Source organism: Lissotriton helveticus, chromosome 9 (assembly GCF_964261635.1).
Source record: "Lissotriton helveticus chromosome 9, aLisHel1.1, whole genome shotgun sequence".
NCBI classification, from domain to species: Eukaryota; Metazoa; Chordata; class Amphibia; order Caudata; family Salamandridae; genus Lissotriton; species Lissotriton helveticus.
In genome coordinates this window covers 696,464,400-696,483,425 of record NC_136070.1, presented here as the reverse complement: position 1 = coordinate 696,483,425, position 19,026 = coordinate 696,464,400, and the positions used below count along the sequence as shown (strand labels likewise).

General features: G+C 44.4%; 1 protein-coding gene across 3 annotated transcripts in view; it reads right to left on the bottom strand.

The window, feature by feature from the left end:
• Positions 1 to 19,026, bottom strand: part of SLC29A2 (solute carrier family 29 member 2) — a 73,966-nt gene that overhangs the window by 26,467 nt on the left and 28,473 nt on the right. For all 3 annotated transcript variants that reach the window (XM_078660801.1, XM_078660799.1, XM_078660800.1), the window contains exons 3-5: positions 17,338 to 17,419; positions 13,341 to 13,543; positions 8,056 to 8,195 (exon numbers count right to left, since the gene is read on the bottom strand). In XM_078660801.1, coding sequence (XP_078516927.1) covers positions 8,056 to 8,195; positions 13,341 to 13,543; positions 17,338 to 17,419 — 425 coding nt within the window. The remainder of the gene's footprint in view (positions 1 to 8,055; positions 8,196 to 13,340; positions 13,544 to 17,337; positions 17,420 to 19,026) is intronic.

Sequence of the window (19,026 nt, the reverse complement as noted above, 5' to 3'; positions counted from 1 at the left end):
TCCACTATCAGTCGTTGGTTTGAGGAGGCCGTACTGTTGGCTTATGGTTCTGTTTCTGAACTTCCCCCTCTTCCTGTTCAGGGTCGGTCCACCAGGTCTGTTTCTGTATCGTGGGCCGCTTTTAAGGGGGAGTCCGTGGAGGATGTTTGCCGGGCTGCCACTTGGTCGCCCCGCATACTTTCAGGGCCCATTATCGCCTTCAGTTTGGGGGTGGGGGTTCTGTTTCCTTTGCCTCTTCTGTACTGTCGGCTGGGATTACTTGAGGTGTATGTTTCTGTGGAATTTTTGTAACTCTTGTGTTTGAAATATGTTTCTCTGCATGATTTCTGTGGAGTGTTTTCCTTGCATGAAGCTGATTGCTTTGGTATCGGCTCATGGGTAATTACTGTGGCGAGGAAGACAGGACGAGGAGGTAATGCCCCGGTTACTTACCGGTAATCTTCATTACTCCGAGTCCATGTCTTCCTCGCCACAGTATAGTTTCCCTTCCCTCCTGGCCCTGTTGGTGGCTTCATGACTGCGGCTTGGTTCTTCAGGTCGTGTTGGTATTTCTGTATCCCTTTATGGGATTGGCTGGAGCCACTGGGGGCCATCTTGGAGGAGGGAGAGGGAGACTAGAGCGTTTTTTTGTTTTATACATGGAGTTCTGTTTGGAGCCGGAGGCTCATGGGTAATTACTGTGGCGAGGAAGACATGGACTCGGAGTAATGAAGATTACCGGTAAGTAACCGGGGCATTAACTGATCTGTAGATGTACATTTTCAGAACTGCATGTTGGTAAATTCTTATCCAGCAAGTACGTCTTTCAGGGCTTCATGTGAAGATTGGAAATTGCTGGGGCTGGCATCGAGCCGTGAGGGGAGTCTCATGTCAGAAGTATGGACGGCAGGGCTCGAGTCGGGGTACCACGCGGGTGGACGGCGTCCCCCACTTTTTTTACCGGGAGCTCGATAACTATAAACTGCAACTGAGTGCAAGCCACCTTTCGTGACGTCACTTCTTGTTGTGACGCCAGCGTCCCCCCACTTCTGTTTTTTAGGACTTGTGCCCTGATAGACGGGGATCTGGAGAACTCCATTTTCACAAACTGGCATCTGCCAGTAGGGACAAAACTAGTCCTGAGAGTACCTTGACATCGACTGTCATGTAAAGCGTGTTCCGACGGTTAAATGACTGACTGTGTTGTTTGCTACGAAGGAATTTAAAAGTATATGCAGACAGGGCAGTTTAGAATGAACCACCCAACACATGGAGGGATGATGTTATGTGTCCTTTGACATTAACGAAATCCTGATCGAAAGGAAACTCAAAGGTTGTGAGGAGAGATATCCGCAGTAGGTTTAAGATACATTTCTCTAATAGTTTTCACAGCAAGGGAAATTTCCTGACAAGTGTAAAACTTAAACGTTGCTATAAACACTTGAATAAATAATTAATGCTCTTAAAAGAAACCTCGCCATATAAAATGCAAATAGCGTTAAAATATTGGGTATGAGGGCCTGTAGGGGTGAAGAAATGTTAAACTATAAATCTCTCACAAGGCTTCTGCAGAAGGGTGTATGGATTTTTTTTGGGGTTTCTCACTCTGTAGTATTCTTCCATCACATCTACAACATCATTTGAAAATGACAAGATGACTATCAAAGATGGATGTCATGGACAAGCTGCGAAGACGAAATGGAGCCCATGGGATTGATTCGTATGGAAGTCTGTGAACGACTGGTCTTTGGAGAATTGTGCATTCAGGGTTTGTGGCAGGCCACTGCCACTGTGAATGTAGAAAAAGTGCCTTAACAGTGTTTATAAAGGTGCAATCGTCCACAGGCCTCACTACAATGCTCCTTTGGATGAATCTGAAAATCAAGGAAGCTATAATGAAGAAATAAACAATGACTAATACAAAATTAAGAACTCTTAATGGTGACTATTAAATTTATAGTAGGATACTGATGGGCCCATGAACATGAAACCTCCAAAGATGCCTATCCCTACACCTAGCACTAAACCATCCCCTACACATTACCTCAGATCTAACCTAAACCCTACTGCAATGCATGACTCTTACCATACTCGGAATATCAGCTCTCACCTAATTTTTAAATACTGCATAGCTGTTTTAAAAATGTCAACTATTTTCATTGTTTCAATACTTTTTTTGTCTTTCATTCTAATTTTTAAAAAAACATCAGTTTGGATTCATCATGATACTTCCATGAGTTTTTAAATTATGCATAATGCCTCGCTTCTCTTATAAATATAATAATTTAGAAATAACCAAACAGCCTGTGACACCATGTCCACCAACAGAGAACTGATGGGTAAGTTAGTTTCAAAACTGGATTTCCCAGCTTGATCCGAAATCCCTTTCAGATTTTAAACTTCCCACTGCCCAGTGCTATGAGGCTCCTCTGTGCTGCATAAAGCGCTTAGCAGACTTCCAAAATAACACAGAATAACATATAACCAGTGCTTAATTTGTGAAAGACGCACTAGCAAGTGCTTAGCGTTTGCTAGCGTTGCTGTGTACCAGGGCTGTCTAGTCCACCCCATGCTTCTTTCTTACACCACTCCCACTTCTGTCTCCTCGTCTTTCTCTACTAGGATACTTTTCATCATTATTTTCACCTTTTGTCCTTGTCTTCTAATCCTACTTTCTTCTCCCTATCCTGCCCTTCCCCCTCTTGTTCCGGCTCAAAGTCTCATTATGAAAAGTAAGTCTCTCTGTCCCCAAAAACGGTGCTGTCTAATGCACAAATTAAACACCGCGTGTAAGATTTTCACTTTCCTAACCTGCTTTCCCCATCGACGAGACAATCACTAAACAAAATGGCAAAGAAAACGCATTTCCACCGCGTATCAAGTCACAGAGCAGCAGGTGATTCCCAAGGGAGGACGATCATTTGTTGATATGAGCTTGCAACTGGTCTGGTTTTACGGTAAATATTTTATATATATTCGCAGGCCTGCACCTGCTGCTTTGTTCTCATGTTCATGGAGGAACCTCCAGATGGAAAGCTGCAAGGAGGGCGTGGGGCCAATGTGCATTACTACGACTAGAAATCTATTTTCTCACTGGTGCTCCCTTAAAAAGGTTCATTATGGGCTGACAAAGTAAAATGGTGAGTGGTACTCGGGCAATATTTGTACCTAGACTATTGGGTGAAAACCCCCAATAAACAAATTAAAGTATCAATAGGAACATATCATTTTCATTAGAGCCAGAGGACAGAATTTAAATATTTACTTCCCATTTGAGACTAGGGGAGGGTGGAACTCCTGGAGTTACATGAAAACTCTGTGAGATTCCGCGAAATGGCGGAAATCGGCAGGCCACACTGAATTTTGGCGCCGGGAGCTTGTTCAGCGATGCAAAATCAGCACGGATGACACCATGTGGCGTGCCAGAGGGTTCTGCCTCATTGCCAGAGGGTTCTGCCTCATTGCTGCTACTTAAGTAGATTTTCAACTCAGGCAACAGTTTTCTCACTGCGAACAGTCACAACCGCCTTCTTTGAGAAACTCTCGTTAAGTGCCCTCCTAGCGCCTGAAAATCTTGCTAGGGGAAGCCAATTCTCGCTCACCAACTTATCGTTGGCCACGCATTGGTTGGCTGAGTTTTCTGGAACTCCACGTTACAAGCATAGCCAAAAATCTGTGAACTCCGCCCAGAATTTATCGCCCATCCCTATTTGAGACCATCTCTGGAATTTCCATCGGAGAGCAGCCCTATGATGAAAACATAGTAATGTTGGGTCTTGGCTCAGATGGACAGAGGCCAACTTTCAAGAAGGTTATCTTTGGAAAAACTAGGGGTTTCAAGTGCTAGTCCGGGGACAATGTTCTAGGGACCTGTTCCGAATAAATTTCAATGCCAAAGTTAGGAAGTGAATTAGTTGTTTTGGTGAAAGGTGCATTTATTTACCTTCTGGATGATAGCAATACATTTCTTTTCCTTACATCCCACAGACTTAATCTGCATAATTTTTAGATTTTTTCTTTTTACCACAGATACTAACTTTTCCGTGCATTGACTGCACTGGAATATATAAAGTGTGCTGAGTTTTAATGTCAGATACACTGGGCCTGTGAAGACTCAGAGGACGTTTTTTAGAATCTGTTCTGAATCCTTTTATAACCTCCCTTTCACTTTATATCCTCATTCCTTCCTATCCATTAGGTAAACAATTTTTCATTGGATGGTAAGAACTGGTAAAAATACAAGGCATGAAGTTAGGAAGGTTACAGGGAGGGATAGATATTGAAAGGCAGGAAATAGAAACAGGAAGGAAATGGTTAGAGCAGGGGTCTTCAAACTGGGGGGGCGGGGTGGTCTCCTAGGGGGGCCTCAAGTGATCTGGGGTTGGGGGGGGGGGGCAGGCTCTTGACAGTAGAAACGTTATGCTGATAACAGTGCTTTGTTTCAAGTGAAACAAAATGAGCTGCAGTAATGGGCCAATCACTTGTCATTTATATTGTGACTGGGAGTATGTGTCAAAAGGGAAGGGACTCCAAATATCAAATATTCTTCAAACCACTCATGCCCTATTCTAATAATCAAACTGTGAATACTTTTACATGTTAATAAGGCTTGCCTGACCAGAATAGTATGTTTGTCAATCATGTATTTAATTGGATTTTTATAACAGTAACAGAACTTAGGGTTTGGGAGACAGAAAGGTATAAGGTGTGGAAAGGTGAGAGGAATAGTGTAAAGAAAAGTAAGTAGGTAAGTGGATGTGATACAACTTGAAGTAGAGCAGGAGAGTGAGTGGGGTTTGAAAGGAAGAAAGATAGTGACAAAACACAGTAGGATAGTGGAAAGAAGACAGGGAAGGAGGGTGTGGGGACTAGGAGGAGAGGGTCCGTGGGTTGATATTAGCGACCGGAGATGGACCGAGGTCTTCAAAGGAGATGGAGGACTGGGAGAGGAGAGGGATAGACAAGAGCGTGAGACACAAGTGGGGTTTCCAGGTGGGGCTATGTCAGCAGGGCAGGTATAGGTCCTGTATTTTAATCTAATTAATCTTTTTATTTACCAGACAGACAGAACTTTACTGCCTGCCCTTACCCGTCAATGTCATCTTCAAAACGTGATGTATCATATGCTAGACAGTATTAAAGGATATACAACCATACCTGGCTGAATAACTCTCCATCTAAGGAGGTCAATGTCACAAACGAAGTCCTGACATCACCAGCCTGGAAATCGAGAGGTACAAATAGGAAACCAACAGAAAAAAAAATTCTCAATCTATGCACCCAGATTCTGGAAAACATCCCGCCGCATATCAGACTGTCTCCCTCCCTTACCGTATCAGAAAGAAACTGAAAACTCATTCCTTTGAAACCCATCCAGCCCTTCACTGTTAAGGAACCCTTAGGTTCCACCTGTCTCGAACACTAAAAACCTGCCCCTTCCACTATGTACACGATCTCCAATCACCCTCGACCCTCAAATGTATGCCGGCTTTGTTACTGCCACGCTCCTGCAATAAAAAATTACAATAAATACCCAATGCAATATGGGAGTAATATTTTTAGACCACTTCAGTTGAATTGTGTCTAAGCTGGTAGTAAATGCATAACTGACTAGGTGGCATGGTAGCACATGTGTTTGGGAGGCATCTGCCATGCGACCTAACTATTGGCTTGGCTCTCCCAGATGAGTTAACCTGGCAGAGCGCAGAGGCTGTTCCCACACATCCCTATGCATCCGGTTTCATATATCTTCATGAAGCAGGTGGGAAAGCGAGCAGCGGTCCGAAGAACAGCTGTATGTTCCTTCCAATTCCAACAGCTGCCACATTGACGAAGGAAGCTGGCCCTCAAGGAGATCTTCCGCTATGCTAATAGTTACTAAATGCCATGGCTGGCATGGATTGCATGGATGTTTACCAAATGCCATTGTCAAGCAGTAACCAATTAGGGCTGTGCAACAGCAGAACTAATCACAAATCACTGATATAGTTCCTGCGAGTTGTATTATTGACATTTTGAGTCACAAAGGCATTTGCAATTCGCGATGTCATTTTAGTACATTGTAGTTTGTTTCTCTACCATATTCGGAACTAATGGTTTGTTAATTTGTTGACAAAGACATATGCAAATGGAAATGTCCCTTTGGTACTGTACATTTATATTTCTTTACCTCAGTCATAACTACCGCTTTGCTAGTTTGTTGACATTACCAGTTTCTTTTACATACACAAATTGAAATGTAACTATGTTACACTGTATTGTTGCTTCTCTATGCATGGCCTGCAGCAGACTTAGGGCCAGATGTAGGAAGGCAAATACCGGTCGGTAACAGCTGATTTCGGCCGTTACCGACCGGTATTTGGAGTTTGTGATGTAGGGGCATGTTAAAATACAGATTAGGTAATTTTACTGAATCGGTAAAATACCGAATCGGTATAATTACTGAATCTGTATTTTGACATGTAGGTAGCACTGTAATCAGTGCTACAGGGGTTTAAGAATTCTTAATTTACCACCAAATAGAAGTTGGTGGTAAATAATGAAAACCCCTTAAAAAGCATTTCTTTTGCTTTTTAAACAGTGCCATGTTGCAGACATACATGCCCTAAGGGCATGTATGTCTGCAACATGTGCATCCATGCACAATTGAGGGGTGCAACAGGGTGTCAAAGTGATACCCTGCCACCCTTCAATGTTTCCCCCAATTACCGAAAATTGACATTCATTCCTATGGGCCTCCAGGCCCATAGGAATAAATGGCAATTACCGAATGATACCGATTCGGTAATTAAATCGGTAAAATTAACTACATCCCGATTGCCAGTTCTTAAATACCGAATTGGTATGATTCGGTATTTAAGAATCGGTAATCTGGGATTACCTACATCTGGCCCGTAGCGAGGAACAAAAACTGTTAATTAATTGGGCCACACATGAAAATGTCCTAACAACTTGAAGCCATTTTAAAAGTGTAAAGAGAAGATGGTGTTAGTGAGCAGAAGGTGACTGGGAGCAGTACTACAGAGAGGAAGGAAACTGCGGCAATATGGAGATGGACAGAAAAGAATGAAAGGGAGAGGGTGGTGAGGAGATGAGGCTCATACTGGACCTTACTAATGAAATCTAGAGACATGGAGAGAAGGGGAATAAAGAAAGATTGAGAAAGAAAGCTAACAACAGAAACAGAGCTAGAGAAAGGCAGAAAGGGAGAGCTCAAGAAAGAGAGAGTGCCAAGTTGCTACATTATCTCTGGAACATGCCTGGCTTTAAAATGGCGGCTGCACCCCTGCGCTGGATCTGCGCACTTGAAGCCTCCCCCTCCCAGAAGCAATTCACGCGGTTATTATCTAAAACTGCAGGGATCGGAGGGGGAAGAGCATCGGCCACCCCCTTGTTAACCTTTGCAGACTCTGCTTACGTGGTTCGGCCTAGCACAACCTGTAACCAGCATGCTGCTTCCCTCACCAAAAATCCTGAGAAAATCTATTTGTGTATATATATATACATATATATATATATATATATATATATATATGTAATTAGAGATAACTCTAACCACTAGTATATGTAGTAGACCCTTGTACTCACTACCATTCCTATGTGATTCTTAGAGTTTATCCATTTGTATCTCTTCCTTGAGTGACTTTACAACTTATACATTTGCAATTTTCTCTGTTTGTATCTCTTCCTTGTGTGACTTTACAACTTGTACATTTGCAATTTTTTCTGTTTGTATCTTTTATGTAACTCATGTAATCCTAAATCCTTATGTATCACAACTGGTTCTTTTGTAAAGCGCTCCGACACCTTCGGGTAATGGTCGCGCTATATAAAATCGCATTAAATAAATAAATAAAAGTGGACGAGAGTGTGCAAAGGATGTAAGGGGTACAAGCATCTGGTGTCCTGGTGGCTGAAGAGGGCATAAAAGGGTAGACACGCATGACACAAACAGACTGAAAGAAACAGCGAGGAGGGCAGGGGGGGAGGCTACGAAGGGGGTGGGGAGGAAACATAATACATCATGCGGTGAGGTGCTGAAAGGGCGTTGTGACCTTCTGACCCCAGAGCACTTACAGTTAATGAACCAAATAGTCGCCATGGTGACCGAGAAGAAGTTTTGCGGAGTCATGTCCAGCTTCACGAGGACGGTGGTGAGGATGAAGAGAAGGAGGATCCCCAGCATGCTGCCCACGATGCGCACCCTGTCCGGGATCCTGGGAAGAAAACGGGAGGATGAGTTGTGGCGCGTCAGACACAGGAACAGAGGGAGACACGCGTGCGAGGGAAAGAAAGACATAGGGAAAGAGGAGGGAGAAAGAGGAGGGAACAAGAGAAGGTTAAAGAAAGAAAGAGAGAGCGAGAGAAAAAAGACAAAGAAGCATTGGCAAAACCAATAACTATCGATGTTGGGTCCTATTGTCAGCCGCTTTTAGCAGCGCTGTACAGAGAAAGAGACGCTGGGCATCATCGATAAAAACATAAAACATAAAACAATAATACAAAAGGAGGCAATGGTGGTCGCGTCATTCTACTGACATGAAGAATGTGCAGCCAGTGGAATGGTGTGGACACCATTTGTTTTAATGTTTTATTTACTTATCCAAGATGTCGCCTGTATCAGTAAATAAAAAATAAAAAAAATAAAATTATAGTTAAAGTGTCAATTTCACCACAGAACCACAGGGACGAGAGCGAGAGAAACAGATAATTCCGGGTGGTGGTGAGAGGCGCACAGTCAAGAGAGAGCAGCGCAGGGGAGAGAAGCACACGAAAGAGAGAGCAGCATGGACAGGGGGACATAATTGCACAATTGCACATTGTGCTGAAACATAGAGCGGAAGCTCGTTTTAATAACTGTCTGTACTGTTGTTGTGTATACTGTGATTTTAGAAGCACTCTGATTGAAAGAGCACACACTTGCACTCACCAGTCTGCAGCACTTGCTAGCCGGGGACTGTCTTCCGCCTAGTTTCTCAGGCAACCGGCATTCCAGCCAATCGCGGGTTGTCGAGGGCGGGACAGGGGCAGTCACCTGACGGAGTGTCGAGCGGTTAGCGCTCTAGACCTCCGCTTCCTGGCGACTATTTAGCCACTCGGTGGCCTCAGCGCGCAGCGATGGCGCGCAGGGTAGGCGCCTCTGACTGCGCCGAAGACGAGCCCAAGACCAGCCCGTCTGTGCCCGTCCGGGCCTGGTCGGGACCAGGGGCACGAAACGCTGATATAGTTAAGATCACAGCGGATCAGATACGGGCGTTGCGCCCAAACATCAACAGCAACTGTGCCATTCTAAAGCCCTCTTTAAAAGGTATACATGTTTGCCCTCACTGTGCTTTTGCACTAACTAATATTCAACCTTACCCAGAGGTCCTACACAAGCTTAGCCCACCCATTCAAACCTCTGTTTCAAACTCTCGTACTTTTACTTTTTATACAGTTAATTGTAGATCACTGCCCCAACACAAAGCAGATATCCACCACCTCCTAATGGAAGAAAAACCCTGTGCGGTATTTCTAACAGAGACCTGGTTGCATGAGGGCTCAGGTCCTGATATCGCCGCCGCCCTGCCCGCCAACTACGCTATCGTTCGGGTTGATAGAGATAGACAGGTTGGAGGGGGCATTGCTGTGATCTTCGATCGTGATTTTAACTGTGATTTTGTTACGGTTAATATCCCTGGATGCGAAGCTGCATTTTTTAAAATATCTTTGAATCCAAATTTTATGTTTTCAGGCTTCTTAATTTATCGCCCCCCGGGTAGTGCCAGTGCATGGGCTACAAATCTGGTTAATTATATCTTTCCCTATTTTTTGAATGCCCAAAATTTGACGATACTGGGGGACCTAAATCTCCATTTTGAGGACAAATCTAATAGTATTGCCTCTAACCTCTTGGAGGATTTTAATGCCTTAAATCTGTCCCTGAGAAATGAGGGCCCAACGCACAAGGCTGGACACCTGCTGGACCCTATTGTTTCTAACATACAGGAGCTAAAATGGTTAAAAACCTACCCTATTTGTTGGTCGGACCATTTTTTAACGCTCTTTTGTATCACCCTCACACAATCTAAGTTGCCAGGGTCTGCCCGGCCTCCAGTTTTTATGAGAAACTGGAAAAAGATTGATTTGATTGAGTTGCAGAATGCACTACAGGTATCCCCCCCAGTTTTGGGTGATGATATGGAGGTAAATGCATTGGAAGCCCACACTTGGTTAGAGAGAGCAGTGGACATCTGCCTGCCCGTTACCAGGTGTACAGGGAATGTCCATCGGCCTCCGGCTCCCTGGTACACGGAAGAACTAAAACTTGAAAAAACTAAGTGTAAGGGACTTGAGAGAAAGTGGCGCAAGCATTATGATTCTCAATCAAAGGAACTGTACCGTAAGGCCAGAAACCTCTATCACGGGGCCTGCTCTAGAGCTAAGGCTCTTTATGTAACCAAGACCATTAACATGGCTGCTAACAAAGCTCGGACCCTCTTCAGCACAGTGAAAAACTTAGCCGGAGCAAATTCCTCGGCGGATGCACGCCCCCTCACCTCGCAAAAATGCCAAGATCTTGCCACGTATTTTGTGGAAAAGATCGACACTATTATGGCAAATATTAATTCCCCGGTGGGGGTAGATAGGGAAGTTCTTCCCTTAGAAAGCCCACCAGGAAACCGGCTGGATGCCTGGCCATACATTTCTGGGGGCATTTTAAAATCTCTGGCCACTTCTATTAAATCAGGTTCTCCGTGTGATCCCCTTCCCATCAATATCATGTGCCAATTGGATGACGGTGCTCTAGGAACCATTGCCGAGACACTTAATGCCTCCATTCGTTTGGCAACTGTTCTGGCGTCCTGGAAGCACGCTATGGTCAGCCCTCTGTTGAAAAAGCCATCTGCTGATCCAGAGGTCCTTGCAAATTATCGACCGATATCTTTGCTGCCTGCCTTCTCGAAAATTTTGGAGAAGCATATCCATGGTGCACTATCATCGCACGCGGAGAATAACAACCTGCTCCATTTCTCCCAATCGGGTTTTAGGGCAGGCCATTCAACCGAATCTGCCCTCCTGGGAGTTACGGAGAAAATTAGGGCACTTTTGGACGACGGGCAAACGATGGCTCTCGTCCTGCTTGATTTGAGCGCGGCCTTCGACACCATCTCGCACAACAGACTGCTTGCCAGGCTGAGCGTGGATGGTGTCGGAGGGACCGCATTGGGCTGGATTCGATCCTATCTGAGCGACCGGACTTTCCAGATTTCGTCCTCACACGCACAGTCGGACACTTTTCGGTCACCTCACGGCGTGCCCCAGGGCTCAATTTTAAGTCCACTATTTTTCAACCTTTATCTCCGCCCCCTCGCTGATCTAGCAGAGCGAGTAGGTCTGGAACTCATGACCTACGCGGATGACTCACAGATTATTTTTTCCCTTACTAACTCAGAGTCTTCATCCCCTTCAGTCCTGAAACTTGGTCTCCAGGAGGTCTTCAGCTGGATGTCAGCTAACCAGCTGAAGCTTAATGGGGAAAAGACAGAGATTCTTCTCTTGGGAAAAAATCGTGAGTTGTGGCAAGATAGACATTGGCCGCCATCTATGGGTGTTTTCCCCAGTCCGGCTTCCCAGGTTAGAAACCTTGGGGTGTGTATCGATGATTCTCTGTCGATGAAGCAGCAGGCCAATAAAGTGGCTGGTACTTGTCTCACCATCATCAAATGGCTGCGGAAGATTATCTGGATGTTACCTGTGGATACCCAGAAGACCGTAGTCAATGCGCTAATAACATCTAGGCTTGACTACGGTAACATTCTCTATCTGGGCTCCAATTTAGCCGTAGTCAGACGACTACAATTGGTCCAGAACTCCACAGCCAGGCTGTTATGTAAGATCCCTAGGACAGCAAGGATCTCGAAGCACCTTAGAGATCTACACTGGTTGAAAGTTGAAAACCGGGTCCGGTTTAAGGCCTTGACCATTATGTTCAAGATCAGGGCAGGAACCGCACCACGGTACCTGCAGAACTTGGTCAGGCCCCATGTTCCTGTACGGAATCTCCGTTCCTTAAATGGAGCAACTTTCGTGGTTCCTAGATTCAAACTGGCCCGAATGGGAGGTAAATCTTTCTCCCACCTGGGACCAGTTCTCTGGAACTCCCTCCCTTTAGCTTTGCGCAAAGAGGAAAATTTTGCCAGTTTCAAGAAAAAAGTCAAAACCTGGCTGTTTAATAAATAATTGTTTATACTAATGGTTGTTGTTCTGTGATAGTACTTGCTTTCCAGTATTTCTTTCTCTTAGCCATGGCGCCGGGAAACCCTTTGTGGGTATCTGTGCGCATTACAAGTGTAAAAATAAATAAATAAATAAATAAATAAATGTAGCCGGCTAGAAAACACATGAACTTGTGGACTGCTAATGCAAAAAGAAACAAGAGAGAAGAGGGGGGACAAAAGCAAACAGGCAGAAGAGAACAACACAAAGCAGGAGGCGGAAACAGAAGCACAAGAGGGAGATCGCTGGAAAACACATGCACTCTTGTAGCGTGCTTAAGCAAAAAGAAGAAAGTAGTTCACTAAAAGTGAGCATTGGAAGAACACAAGTAAAGAGGGTTTTGCTTCAGGGGATGGACAAACACAAGATGGACAAGGCGATCCATCTAATAATTAGCAAATTAAGAGTGACAATAAAGCAAACCAACTGTACACAATTGGCATGTTTTAAGTCCACTTAAAGTTCTTGGAAAACTAAAAAAAAAGGTATTTTGCAACCACACACTTTGTGATGTCTAGCAGACTCGACCAAAAATAGGGAAAGAGACTGAATGAAACAGCAAAAAATAGAGAGGAAAAGGAGGGTGCGAAAAGAATAGGGGAAAGACAAAAGTGAGAGGGCAAAGAAAAAAAGGAAGGTGGGGAAAAGATATATGGGAAACAAAAAGCATGATGGCAAGAATAAGAGAGCTCAGAGAGAAAGAAAAGAGCAGAAAGTGAACAAGGGAGTAGACAGATTGTGAAATTATAAAAAGCAATATAGGAGCAAAAGTAGAGATAGAAAGAGAGGCATGAAAGAATGCGAGGGAAAGGGCTAGGAGAGAGAGGAAACAATAGAAAAGCAAGAAAGACTGAAAATGGAAGAAGTTAAGATAGAGATAAAGAAATCCTGAGGGAAACAGACATATTGAGGCAGAGAGAAAAAGATAGAGAGACTCTGGTGAATTGAAGCAGGTAGGGTGGAGAGAACGCATGAAAAAAGAAAGATAGAATGTGCACTTGGAACAGGTACTATAAAGAGGAGAGATTTATGAATGGCACTTTGATGCCAGTAGACCAAATAGTCTTCCTGCTGCTAGGGTACTAGAGCATCCAGTCACTCACCACTGGTACAGGAAGGAGTTGAGGAGCGTGAAGAGCAGCAGGGGCAGCTGGGACAGGAGAGTCATCCAGTTGCTGAAGTTGAACTCATCCCGGGCTACAGGGCCAACGGTGGCGTTCCCACTCGCGCTGCGGGACTCCAGCATCGTGACATTTTCAGCTTCTTCAACAACACTGCTGCTGTCGGTCAGGCGAGTTAGGAAATACTGAGTGAATAAGCCCAACACAGAGGTTACCGGTTAGTTTAGGTGATGAGGCACTATACAAGCTCACTCTCACTTCAACAGGTTTATATATGCACTTGTTGTTTTAATGCATCACTTGCATGGCACTCACAATGGAGGAGGGAAGAAGGCTCAAAGGTGCAGGAGGCAGACTTGAAGAGGGGTGAGCAGTGCATACATTAAAAAAATGCTAAATTGCAGGGGATCAAAGTTTTTCGTAAGATTCCGCAGTAGGCGCTGCCGAATGCTGGGATAACCAAATACCAAGCTGTATTGTCTCAACCCCACACTGTGCATCTTTCTTTCACACCCTACACTATCAGTCTCTTTTTTACACCCTTGCAGGTTTTTTTCATCACTGGTTTTCTTCCTCTTGCTCTAAGTCACAGTCTGATGATCGCGGTCTGCAAAAATAAGTACCGACAAGTTGCAAAACACCGGCACAAATTAAGCACTGTCGAAGAGACGGTTTACCAAGCTCTAAAATGAAACAGATGTGATTCATTTCTTTGCAATATTTGTTAGTTTAGTATTGACTTGAAAAGCGACCAGCAAGTTGTTCCACTAGGAAGAACGTTAAACTTGCAGAGTCCTCCCGCCAAATTGTTTGTATCATGCATGTATTTGTGGGGGGCGGGGCAGATTTACCTTAAGCGCTCCTTTGGGGAATATGGGAGCAATAGGGCCGCTTTGTACAAGGCAAGAGTGTAAATAAGAGTAATCCGGAATACATGGTTCCTATCGGACACTTAGAACTTGCCAGCTACCTTAAAGAAGTGAAAGCCTCCTGCCAGCACTTTTTCTTGTTAATCTCTTGGGCTTTCCTTCTTTCCTACATATTTGCCTTCTAGACGAATTCAGCCACCCACTGATGTCTTTCATTCAATTTAAAAAGAAGCCGAATGGAATAGGTTTAATTGTTGCATTCTCCTTAGTTTCGCAGATTTTAAAGCTAAGCTATTACAGTTTGAATATTTCCATGGTCTCGACTTTCTAATGATCTCTTAGATATAGGCAAAATAATGACGCTGATGCATAATCGGCGCAGTCTTTTCTTGACACTTTACAAGATCCAAAAATCAAATCTTAAGTTTCTCGCAGAGCAGTTTATGTAGAGTTTGAGGTGAATCCGAAGAAACAATAACGGATGCGCTTTTACAAAGTCATGCACAACCGCCGTTTGAATGAAACCTTTAAATCGCTGTCTGCATCAAGTTCATTATTATGGTGTACTCTTAATTCCTTTACAGTTTTTTCTAAAGAGATTTGAGACTGTATGTAGCATGTCGTGGACTTATTTTGTCTGCCCTCTTTACATCGTGCATGGATTTGTGCCCTTTACAGTATTGTTTAGTTTATAACTGTTTCATTATTTTCTTATGTTTCTTTGTCCCCAGAAATTCCTTTAGAGATAGGTGGCATATGAGACCTCATGTCCACATAAATCATACCTGGCGAGGTGCATCCTTTTAAGTAGCATGTTTTTTTGCATCAGATCACACCCCTGATATCCCCACATAAAAAATATAGCACCAAACTGTGTTACATTTATTGTAGAGTTTCCATTAGTTTCACCCTCTAACTTTGTAATACTGTTTTCTCACCAAGTCACAACAGTGCTGAATGCAATAAGAAACAAAGAGTCTACAGAAGTTCCTTGAACTAGATGAAGGTTGCTCTTGGGGAGGGACATTACGCACCCACCAGTTGTCAAACTACAAGATGATGATTGCCAGGAATAGCAGTGTCCAGGGCAAAACCAGTAACAGCACTATACCAGGGAGCTCGCTAAGGTAAAAGATCACGTTTTAGTTGCATTGTTGTTTCATGGTACAATCCACAGCTTTCTCAAAAGAATCATTGAAGCTGTGACTTGATGACAGTCACGCGGTGGGGTGTCCACAAAGGTGAGGGGTTGAAAGGGAATCTAGTGACGGTTTTCAACCTTCTACCAGGAAATCTGCTTTGGCTGCATCCAGGCAGAGTTTTATGTCACATCTTTTGCTGAATGTGGGTATAAGAGTCCATGACACAGCACTCCTTCCCTGGTTCCTTAGAGATACAAACAAGGATCCAGATAGCTGCTGCATACATTAAACAGCATATGCCATGATTCTCAGGGTATAGCGTAAGCAAAACAAATTGGGACATAGATATGATACTAGGAGTGGTGTCTGGGTGCCATATGGGACATTAACTGTCTCTGGAGTTCCACTGTTTTATTTAATGCGTGAGGTCGAAGCAGAATGGATTGAACTTGCTCAAGGCCGGTCCCAAGACTGCATGGACATACTCAAGACAGGAGAGGAGAATGATAGGATTGGCTGAGTCTAATGCCACAGAGACATTTACGATTAAGGTACATGTTCCCCTGGTTGTAAACAATTCTTCCCCATATCCATTGGGATGGATTTCATTCTCCTCCATAGATAGAAACCAGTTTGGAAATCACTCATGGTATGGTTGAGCTGGAGGTGATCGGAGAGTTTTAGAGTCACTGTATTTTTCTACATCTTACTCATGCTTCTGACTCATTAAACTGGCCAGTGGTTATTCAAAGATTTCGGGTCAGTAGTGCGTTCCTTCAGCAAATGCGTACCAATGACATGGTTCCGCTTCGGATGGATTTCTCCAGACAACAGAGGTGCGGTGACGAATGTAATGATGACAGTATATTCAGTTTTATGTGATTTAGATTTGCAGATGTCAGCAGGTGATGTACAGGGTTTGAGCTTCCAAAAGATCTTACCATATATTCCAGTGACGTAACCCAGGCCCCCACAGTCCTGGCTGTGCGCGGGGCAAGCTGCAGGGAGCCCCCAAAGCACAGTACTCTGGCCCAAGCTCCTGATTAAATCTGGAGCTGGGGCCCCTCCATGAGCCTTGCAGGGGTTGGGGGGGGGGCTCAAGTTTCATTACGCCACTGATATATTCCTCAGATACTTCTACAAATTCACAAAAAAATTGAGAAATGTTAATGTCCATTGAGAATTATAGTTTGGTCCAGGGATCCTCTGATGCAATGCTGCCTTGAACTAAGATATTTTTTCAGGGAAGAATGCCATGAAGTCACCGCAGAGGAATCGGGAAGGGGCTGCAATTAAGGAGGCTGGAGTCGTGCCCCGCTGTTTCAAGATTACCCAGATGAAAAGCTCAGTAGACAATTGTTTGGCTTTGGGGTACACGCCAGGAAGCAGGCCATCATCGAGCAGGTGGCAGAATGTTTAATATCACATAGATATGGCAATACGACAGATGGTCTGCAGGAAGGCATTACTTTAACCAGACGGATATGAGTCATGCCCCTTCTTTTAAGATGGAAAGATCATCAAAGAACCATTTGTTGGTGGATGTCTTAGCTTATTTGACTGTTCTTCATTCATCGGGCCACTATCTCAACAGCAGTAGCTGTTGCTACTCTTATCTGGATCAGTATTCCTGTGGGACAGCAAGGCGCTGATGGGCCAACCTTTGAAGAGCCTTGAGTTACGGTGCTGATGTGGATATTTTCAGATTTTAGTACCAAAAGATTTGACCGCCGATGGTCATGAGGGTGAGCATTTCGAAGAGTGAAGGCACAGTTTTGATCCTAAGACTAAAACGTTGCCATTTTTAATACATTAACCTTTCCTGAAACTGTTCTGCAGAACGCCTCTTAATGTGTCCTTTCCCATTTGTCATGAGCCTTGTCATATATTAGTCTTTCACCGCTAGACAACCTTATCAAAGAAATAAGCAGCACATCACATGAAACAGAAGTCCATAGTATTACTCACCGGGATGGCAGTGATGAAGAAGTTCCATGGTAGCAGCGTTCCCAGTCCAAGGATGAAGAAGATGATGCTGACCATGTGATATCTGAAAAGGAGCAGCAGAAACTGTGAACTAATTATCTATGTGTTAGGGGCAACAATATCCACCGCTCTACTGCCCATGTAAAATTTGGGACAATGGTACTTGTTGATGTGTGTGTAGACCTTGCAACACTGGTTTAGGGTGCACTAAGGGCCTGTTTAAGAGTTTGGCAGTGCGGACCGCCAGACCAGCAGCCTGCTCCCGCACTGCCAAACCTGCGAGTTTCCTCATCTCGGGCGAGCTTTCTTGGGCAGCCCCACGGCGGTGCCTCTGAAAATGGCCTGCGCAATGGGAACACCAAACAACTTCTTGCATGGCATGGCCTGTAAAGCCCATGCCGTGCAGGAACTGAGGTGAATGCCCATAGGGGAGCACATGTTGTGCCCCCCCCTCTGCATGAATTTCCATGTTTCAGGACCGCCAGCGCTTTCATGGAGGAAAGACCACCATGACACCGCTGGCGGTCCTGAAACTCGTAATATGCATGGCGGTGCCACAGCAGCACTTAGGCCCGGACCGCCGCGCCGGCCCCCAACTTGTAATGCGGTGAGTCGGACAGCCAATGGCTGGACTGCCACCACCAAGCCCCTGCAAGTGGACCGCCAGACTTGTAATGAGGTCCTAAGTCTAGTAAGAGTTATATAAAAGAAACTATTACACATATAGAAATACAGGTTAGGATCACATCAAAAAAAACGAATAAATAAAATCTACAAATTATAATTTTCTAATCTCCCTACAACCACAGAAACCAGACTACATAATGTTAACAGTGAGAAACATACCATCTGCTGCCTAAATGAAATGGGAATTCTCAGATATTCAGGCCAGTGACAGCTGAAATAGAAACATTTTTAGCTTTTTTCAAAGTCAAAGACAAAGTATTGACAGAGGTATGTATAGGGCAGAAGGCAATATATAAAAAAAATGTAAAGTCAGCAACATAAAATTCTCGAGAAGACGCCAAACCATGGCCCTACCTATATCCGCCCTTTGCATGTGTATGGTGCCAGAATATAGTGGTCTAAATATGATCTGACATACATTTGCTGATCTCAAGCCTCCAGTTAGGCAGTTTGTAAGCAAGCTATGGATGTTGTTTCATGTTTTATTCCTCACGAATAAGGCAGGCCTGTTTAAACTGCATGTGATACTCCAAGAATACCAGAGAAGCAAAATTAAAACAGGTGTGACCTGCACATGCTTTCTGACTCCTAATTATATTTTCTTCACTAATAAGGGTTTGCGAAGTAAGGCGTTGACATCTACCGGCTAGGGTGGCGAGTGATGCACTTGTAATGACACTTGCTGGCCTTGGCTTGTAGTGCTGCTCTACAGTGGCACCTGATGGAGAGGGCTACCTGACCTACTTTTGCAGCAACATCTACTAACAATCAATGGCATCTCTGCCCTTCAAGTGACTCACTTGTGGTAAGGAATTTGGAGCTCTGCTACTGCTGTCAGGAGGGCTCCTGAGGCAATGGCTGGCAAAGACTAGGAGTATGGCCTTTACACATTGACACCTGCTGGCCAGAGCAGGAGCTGTTGCCTTTCCAGCAGCAGCATCAGCAGCATCAGTGGCTAGTAGTGCTGCACTGCAGAGGCACCTG